The sequence below is a fragment of the Vanacampus margaritifer genome, chromosome 10, assembly GCF_051991255.1.
Source record: "Vanacampus margaritifer isolate UIUO_Vmar chromosome 10, RoL_Vmar_1.0, whole genome shotgun sequence".
Classification (NCBI taxonomy): Eukaryota; Metazoa; Chordata; class Actinopteri; order Syngnathiformes; family Syngnathidae; genus Vanacampus; species Vanacampus margaritifer.
In genome coordinates, this window is record NC_135441.1 from 27,681,156 (window position 1) to 27,690,032 (window position 8,877).

The 8,877-nt window shown below is 42.1% G+C and overlaps 1 protein-coding gene across 3 annotated transcripts; it reads left to right on the forward strand.

The window, feature by feature from the left end:
• Positions 1-1,157: 1,157 nt before the first annotated feature.
• On the forward strand, positions 1,158-8,762 carry rem1 (RAS (RAD and GEM)-like GTP-binding 1). 3 transcript variants are annotated; one of them, XM_077578723.1, is made up of 5 exons: positions 1,161-1,368; positions 3,285-3,739; positions 4,890-4,972; positions 5,552-5,759; positions 7,317-8,761. In XM_077578723.1, the coding sequence occupies exons 2-5, from the start codon at positions 3,373-3,375 to the stop codon at positions 7,601-7,603; spliced, it is 945 nt and encodes a 314-aa protein (XP_077434849.1). In that variant the 5' UTR covers positions 1,161-1,368; positions 3,285-3,372; the 3' UTR covers positions 7,604-8,761. The 3 variants fall into 3 exon arrangements, with proteins under 3 accessions (XP_077434851.1, XP_077434849.1, XP_077434850.1); XM_077578724.1 differs by having other exon boundaries at positions 1,162-1,368; positions 3,395-3,739; XM_077578725.1 differs by lacking the exon at positions 5,552-5,759 and having other exon boundaries at positions 1,158-3,739; positions 7,317-8,762.
• The last annotated feature ends 115 nt before the right edge of the window (positions 8,763-8,877 follow it).

Consider the following 8,877-nt stretch of genomic DNA (forward strand, 5'->3'; position numbering starts at 1 on the left):
TGAGAGTCCAATCTTTTTTGGGTAGTATGTGTGTTTCCATAGTCCAAATACATAATTTTCTATGGACCTTGAAAGATCAGTCAAAATGCTTAAAATCGGCTGGCACCCACGGCATCCCTTTTCTGAAAACGTCTGGCAGTCAAAGAGTTAAAGGTCCCAAAGGAAACGTGATATTGTTACAGCGCCTCCCACAGGCCTGGCGTGTCAATGACATGCTGAGCTGTCGGAACTTTCCTTTTGACGACATCATTTTGACAATTGTTGTTGACATGATTCCTTTAAAGCGGAAGTCAACCTTTAACATTTCTTGACAATAATATGTTCCAAACATGACGTTCTGATTAATTTTACATTTGTGGAATATGAGTTATGCGTCAAAATCCAGACGTTTTTATCCAACTCGGGGCGGCCATTTTGCCACTTGCTGCCGACTGAAGATGACGTCGCTGTTGCTCAGGTCTCAAGTAACAGCCAATCACAGCACAGCTTCAGAAAGCAGGTAAGCTGTGATTGGTCGTTGCCTGAGCCCGGCGCAACAGCGATGTCATCTTCAGTTGACAGCAAGTGGCAAAATGGCCGCCCCATGAGATGGATAAAAATGGCTGGAATTTGCTTCATAATTTATATTCCACTAACGCAATATTAAACAGAAAAACATATTTGGACTAGTGGGGCTGCAGAGAACATATTGTTGTCACAAAAAAAATTGGGGGTTGACTTCCCCTTGAAGTCCAAAACATGGCATTGTTACAGCGCCACCCACAGGCCTGGCATGTCAACAACGTGCTTGTTGAGTGGAAAATTTCAAGTGCTTTGCGACACGTGACGTCTTTCCGAGTGTGTGACATGATTTACTTCCAAAAGCAAAACATGCTCTTGATTAAGTCAGTCCGCGCGTTTCCCGTCATGCGGTCGAGTCCCACGATGGGATCGATGACGCTTTTCATTTGAGCCTGGAAATGAGAAACATGTTCGCAATTAATTGAAGACATGTCAACAAATCCCGCCTGACTGCTTTTTTTTTTTATGTCACAGGAAGTGACCAACATTTTTCCTAAGCCAACTCTGTAAACACACACACACACACTACCCCCCCCCCCCCCCCCCCCCCCCTCCCTTTGCATATCTGCTTCTCCTCTGCTGTCACACACACACGAGCGCGCAGAGGGATGTGTGTGTGTGTGTGTGTGTGTGTGTGTGTGTGTGTGTGTGTGTGTGTGTGTGTGTGATTCCGCTGCTGAATTTTTAAAGCTGTTGTGGAACTTTGCGGGGTCAGTGTGGCAAAGGGTTGCGTTACAAAGACACAAACTCCAAGACACGCACACGCCGGCGGGGACGCAACACAGATTCTTCTTCATGGAGCGTCTGGTACGTTGCTCATCACACACACACGCAAAGTTGAGCCGTCTACTTATCTGCATGTTTCATCATTTTTTAGTTGTCATTGGAAGCTGCTATACGTGTGTGTGTGTGTGCGCGCGCATGTGTGTGTGCGTGTACTTGACAGTGTTGCAGAACTCTAAATATAATGTAGTGTATTATGCTACTCGCTGGTGTCATTTTGAAAGTCATCCTTGGTAATTTTGTTGCGTGTGAATTGTAATCATTCTTTTGAGTGACGAATGCAAACGCATCGACGGCTTTGATCAATTCCCCAAAAACAACTCGTCAGGTTGGACAATCGTGTCGTTGGGCCGACTTTCACCTCCGACTGATGTCGCGCCACAAAATAGCATTCTTTTGCGTTTTGATTGGAAAGTTAACGACAATTTAGATTCTCTATCAAGCCAAACTACATGAAGACAACTTTCGTGTTGTCAACAGACGCAACATGCATACTTTCATAATCATCAAATTAGGGCTGCAACTAACTCATTATTTTTATTAAACTATGCTAGAGCTGTCAAATGATGACTTTTTTTTTTAAATCAGATGAATCTCATTTTAAAACTTCACAATTAACTCTTTGACTGCCAGACGTTTTCAGAAACGGGTTGTCGCCAGTGCCAGCCGATTTTAAGCATTTTGACTGACCTTTCAAGGTCCATAGAAAATGATGTGTTTGGACTATGGAAACACACATCCGACCAAATGAAAGATTGGACTCTCATCTTTCATCAGAAAAAAAGTTTGTTTCTACCTTATTCCGTTTTTCAGTAATCAAAAGAAAATGGTTAGTTTATACTAAGGCGTTATACTAACTAGATCTGCTTGATACTTTCAGCACAGCTGGCTAAGTTTTTCCTCCACCCGTTTCCCCAAAAAAAACGTCTTTTAACGTCTTTGGCAGCCCTCCTTAGGATTTTACTAAACGATATTAAACGTTTTTGGCAGTCAAAGAGTTAATTGTTTAATTAAAAAGGCTTTTTCTCAACATTTTTTTTCTCGCCAAAATGAAAGAGCAGCTGCCGTCGTGTGTTCATTCTTTCGACATTTAATGTGACGAGGACGTCGTCAGCATTTTTTGATCCGCTGCACGTGCTCATCTTCATCGTTTTCGAATCAGTTCATTACTTGCGTGATTTAACTCTTTGACTGCCAGACGTTTTCAGAAAAGGGATGCCGTGGGTGCCAGCCGATTTAACCATTTTGACTGATCTTTTGACTGATCTTTCAAGGTCCACAGGAAATTATGTGTTTGGACTATGTAAACACACATACTACCAAATGAAAGATTGGACTCTCACCTTTCATCAGAAAAAAAAAGTTTGTTTCTACCTTATTCCGTTTTTGAGTAATCAACAATAGAAAATGGTTAGTTTCACCTCTGTTTTGAAACAAACGTCTTTTAACGTCTTTGGCACTCCTCCATAGGATTTTACTAAACGTTATATAACGTTTTTGGCAGTCAAAGAGTTAAAATGGAGGGAAAAAAATAACCCAGTAGTTTGACGTTTCTGAAATGCACGTCGTTAACACAACCTGCGCTCCGACGTGCCTTTGACGAACTTAACCTGCCCATTTTCATAAAGCGAACCTAACAGACACATTTTCGTCAACATCAAAGAGAGTGGCAGGCATGTGCGAAGTTTTATGACCTGACGTGATTTTGGCAGCCGTCAGATGATGCTCGCATGTTTGTACACGCAAATGACGACTCGCGTTCTCCTAAATGACGACATACAAAAGACTTCTGCATTGTTTTTGTAAATATCAAAGAACAGTTCTATGACGTAACATCAAAGAGTCTTAAGCGCACTTCGTCTAATGGGCACATTTTGTAAACGTCAACAAGACCATTTTCTCTTCCGCTAACCTTCTACTTGGAATGGATTTTTGTAAAGTCGTCAACGAGCCTCACGTGCGCGATTTGTATCATGACCTCCGCTGACCTCCGCCTGTGCACGTCAAAGAGGACGAACCTTGAAAGCGATGACGTCATCACTTTACTCAGGCCCGAGCGGCCGCGATGCCGTCACCGCCGTCATGAGCGTCGACATCCAGCGCGAGAAGGACGTCCTGCGGCGGCGGGCCAGCACCCCCGTCCGGCCCGTCCGGCCCGGGCAGCCGGCGCCGGCAGCCGGCGGGCCCCAGCGCAGGCACCCTCCCCTGGGCCAGTCGGCGTCCTACCACACGGGGGACACGTCGTCCCACCACTACCGGGCGCGGTGGAGCGACGACTCGGACGACGACTCGGAGTGCGTCCACAGGGTGGTGTTGCTCGGCGACCACGGCGTGGGCAAGAGCAGCCTGGCGGGAATCTTTGCGGGGATCTCCGACAAAGACGAACAACTGGAAGGTGAGGAGACCCCAATGGAGGCCACAAAGTGGACCCAAACGTACGTCTTGGTTTTCCATCAACACCAAAGACCGTTTGATGGACTTGGCGTGTTGCAAAGATGTCCGACAAAACTTCAAAGACCGTTTTGAGTCCTCAATTAAACTGACGTGTTTTCAGAAACACAAAGACATGTTCGGAAACATCAAATGCAATTCAGTCGTAAACAAAGCTAGCTTACGTGTTTTCATCCAAGACGGTCAACTTTTTTTGCTTGTAAACATCAAAGACAATTTAGTGCTTCACATGCATAAGGTTTAATTGAAACGTGTTTTCGTAAAGACCTTTTTAGTCTTTGATCAAAGACCGTCTTCAGCCAACCTGATGTTTTCAAACTTGTCATGACTATCAATGAGTTAGCCTTCAATGTTGTAATTTTGTAAACCTAAAAGACTATTTTGGGTCTTCAATTTAAAAAAAAGAAAGAAGTTTTTGTAAGCATCAAAGACAATTTACAGTTTAGTGGACATAAAAGTAGTCAACAAATTTATGTCAAATTGTCAAAAGACAACAAACCTAAAGCATTTTCTTTCTTTTTTTTTTTTAAATGGGACCATTTGAAGTTCAAGTCAACTGTATTTGCATAAACGGACCATTTTGAGTCTCCGTAGAAGCTTACAAATTTCGTCAACATCAAAGACCGTCAAAGGAACCTAACGTTCATTGTCGTGTGTGTTCGGAAACATCAAAGGCAAGTTGCAACATTGACCTTTGTGTGTTTTAAACACCAAAACGGTTTATTGGCCACCAATCCTAATGTTTTTGAAAACATTTTCGACAATTTTCATTGTCTTACACTTTAAAAACAAACCAAAACAATTATGCATATTCAATTAACCCCAACTTGTATTTGTAAGCATCAATGACGTTGTTGTGCTCTGGTAGTGTCACCAAACACAGGGTCAACTTTGGCCAAATGGCCGTCAATGGCGTTGAGTCGATCCGGGCTGCGTCTGCTTTGACTTTGAATGACCTCATTGATGGACCGTCTGCCACTGGCAGCGCTTCGACCTGCTTTCCGGTGGACCTCCGCCAAGGCCGCCTGCCTGTCAGTGCCGCATTGTTGTTGATTGTTTTTGCTTCTCTTTTTTTTTTTTTTCTTCTTCTTCAGAGGGCGCGTACGAGAGGACGCTGACAGTCGATGGCAAGAAGACGACGCTGGTTGTCATGGATACGTGGACCAACGATAAACTGGTAAGGCCAGTCAAAAAACTTGTCTGATGCTTTTGAAAAAAGACTACATTTTCAAAAACATGTACGTTGTCGTCTTTGAAGGCTAAATCGTCTTTGATGTTTATTAAAGCACAGGAAGTTCTTGGGTAAGTTTTCTGTTCTAAGTGTATCTTTATATGCTTACACAAAAATGCATTTTGTTCTATAATAAAGACAAAATGATCTTGAGTATTTACAAAACCACGTGAATTTATTTGAAAATTTCTGTTCAAATCATTTTAAGACCAAATTGTCTTTGACGTTCACATAATTTGCAGTCTATAAAGAAACACGTTGCAAAAAACTTCTTTGAAGACGAAAACGTCAGCTGTTTTGAGGACTCAATCCATTTTGTGAAGTACTTGAAGACGGAAAACGTCTTTGATGTTGACGTTGAGGACTAAGTCAACATTATAAAAACGATGCCGGTTAGGAGCCTTGAAGACCAAATCGCCTCAACAGAAACATTTACGCAAACGTGCGGACTGAGTTGACCACAATTTTGACCAAAAGGTGCACGTCTTGGATGTCTTTTTTTTTTTCTTTCTTTTTCCCCGCGAGGACGAAGAGGGTCGCGCGGTCGGCGAGGCGTGCCTGGCGCACGGCAGCGCGTACGTCATCGTCTACTCGGTCAGCGACCGGCGCAGTTTTGACGCGGCCGCCGAACTCCGCATCACGCTGAGGCGGCGGCGGCAGGCCGACGACGTGCCCATCATCCTCGTGGGCAACAAAAGCGACCTGGTGCGCTCCCGGGAGGTGGCGCTGCAAGGTGAACCTCTTTGACGCTTGCAAAGACACGCATGATCAGGGACTCGTTTGCACAATGGCGTCATTTAACTCTTTGACTGCCAAAAACGTTAAATAACGTTTAATAAAATCCTATGGAGGAGTGCCAAAGACGTTAAAAGACGTTTTTTTAAACAGAGGTGAAACTAACCATTTTCTATTGTTGATTACTGAAAAACGGAATAAGGTAGAAACAAACTTTTTTTTCTGATGAAAGACGAGAGTCCAATCTTTCATTTGGTAGTTTGTGTGTTTCCATAGTCCAAACACATCATTTTCTGTGGACCTTGAAAGATCAGTCAAAAATGCTTAAATCAGCAGGCACCCACGGCATCCCTTTTCTGAAAACGTCTGGCAGTCAAAGAGTTAAGAGTCGCAGACCACTAAATCAACTTAAATGGTTTTCGGGGGGGAACATCAGGTCTTGTCTTTGATGTTTACAAAGACACGTTTTTGATTATTTGTAGACTTCATCCTCTTTGTTTACACATGCGTAGGATTGTTGACTGTTAAATTATCTTGGATGTAGCATCATTGACGACTAAATCTTATTTATTTATTTATTTTTTTGTCGAAGAGTGAAAATGCTCCCATGTTTACATGGACACGTTTGTTTTGGATGCAAAATCGTCATTGTTGTTAACTTGATGAGGTGTCTTTGATTCTTGGAAAAACATCTGTGGTTCTTTGTAGACATAATCGTCTTTGTTTACACAACACATACCACAGATTTGTTGTTGTCGTAAATTGTTTTTGAAGAAATGGATCATCTTTGATTCGAAATTGCCTGTTTTCAAACGGTCTTTGACGTTGACGACAACGTTGACTTTGATGTTTACGAAACACGTCAGACTTGTTGACAAACTTGTCTTTGATTTTACGAAAGCAAACTTTCATTGACAACTTTCACCGTCTTTCATGTTTACAAAATCACACGCTATTATCGCCTTTGACATTTTGAAAAAGCAGGCGGAGGAAGGTTGTCGCAGACTCGGTTTCAGTCATTCCAAATATGGTCATTATATCGTTTGAAGTACTGACATTCTCCACTTGAGTAAAAGTACAGTTACTGGTGTAAAAATAAATCACTTTGGTAAAAATACTCACTCAAGTAACAGTAAAAAAGTGCAGGCTCTGAAATGTACTTGATGAGTAGGAGTAAAAAGTATTTTTACCAGATGTTATTGCATCAATTGGAAAATTTTAGCGAACGGAGCAAAAAGAGCGTCGTATTTACGGGTCGTTGTAATCGAGCCGATGGCATGTCATGTGATCGCGTGTCGTAGAGCCAATCACAGGCTGCGATGTTCAAGACACATTGATGGCTGCTGTCAAGTATTGTCATCGTTTTCATGCCTTTAAAACAAAAATCTGCTTTTGAAAATGTATCGAGTCAAAATGACAGATACTCATGTTAGAATATAACGGATACAAGCAAAAAGTAGTCTAAAACGGAAATACTCAGGAAAGTACAAAGTACTGAAAAAAAACGACTCGAGTAAAGTAACAAAGTATTTGTACTTGGTGACTCCCCCGCCAGAGGGCCGAGCGTGCGCGGTGGTGTTCGACTGCAAGTTCATCGAGACGTCGGCGTCGCTGCAGCACAACGTCAGCGAGCTCTTTGAGGGCGTGGTGCGGCAAATCCGCCTGCGCCGCGGCGGAGCGGACGCCGAGGCCACGCGGCGCAGGCGCGCCGCGTCCTGCAAGCGCAAGGAGAGCATCGGCCAGAAGGCGCGCCGCTTCCTGGACCGCTTGGTGGCGCGCAACAACCAACGCGTGGCCGTCAGAATCCGATCCAAGAGCTGCCATGACCTCGCCGTCCTTTGAGCGGCCGACCGGCGACCTGTCCCGGACCAGGTGCTTCTCTCGCCACCGGACTTATGGAAGCCTTTGACCCAGGAAGTAGCATGCTAATGCTAACCCACAAATTGACAAACACTCCGGGAAGTAGCTATAAGAATTTGGTCAACAAACGCAGCATTTTTAGCACTTTTGCTAGATTTTGTGAGTCGAAGCAGCTGATATTTGGCACAGTTTTTAAATTGTGCCTCACAAATTTTTCATCACCAACAAAATTAGAGAAGTTTGGGCACAAAATGTACCGCTTAAAAAAAAAAAATTTTTTAAACTTTTGATGAAAAAATGCTATTGATTGATAGCAGGTGTTGATTTTGCTGCGCTTCTCCTGAAACTGCATCACAACTTTTCTGCCATCGTCAGCTCACCGTGAAACTATGGAAAGATAGAACTTTATTTTTTAAAGGACCAAAAGATGGAGCAAGATTTATTTGTGGCAAATTTTGCATTGTTGTATGAGCCATGCTATTTTGTAAAGAGGGAAAAAAAAGATGAAAAGAGAAGCTGCTTTTGATAGCAAAGTTCTACGTCCATAAATTGTAAATCACAAACCACTTTTTTCACTATTTTATAAGAACTTTAATATTTACAATCAGTGCCTGCCAGAACAAGAAGGCCGAGAAGACTTTGAATGCACAAGTGAGTGAAATGTACCGAAGTAGACATGTTTAATACCAATTTTGTTTTTTGTTCAGACTGATACCAGTACTCAACTTTTTTTCACTGATACGATACAACTATGGTACAATTTTTTTTTTTTTAACAAAAAAAAAAAAACTCAATGACATTATTTTTTAAAGAAAGGTCGATACGTAAATCCCAATATAGCATTTTAAATTTAATTAGTGGCAATTTTCTAATTTCTTGTTCCTGATCATGAAATGGCCACGCTTGAGAGTATCAATATCTCAAAATGAGGCTCGTATCATCACCTGTACTCGCCCATAAAACACTCATAAAAAGTCCATTTTTATTTCCTTTTATTTTTATTTTTTTTGTGGGTAAGGTGTTGTATCCTCCTCGGCACATTTTTATGTTTGTTCTGAATTTGCACTCTTTTTTTTTTTTTTTGATGTGACATCTGTGGTGTTGTTGAATGTGCAATTTCTTCAATAAAGCAAATAAAAAAAAATAAGTATGTAGCAAGCGTCCACACACATACACAAAAGAATTTATGTGGAGAAAATTTGAACTTGTGAAACGGAATGTGAAAATATACAGAATTGAATTTTTAGTGAAGCTCA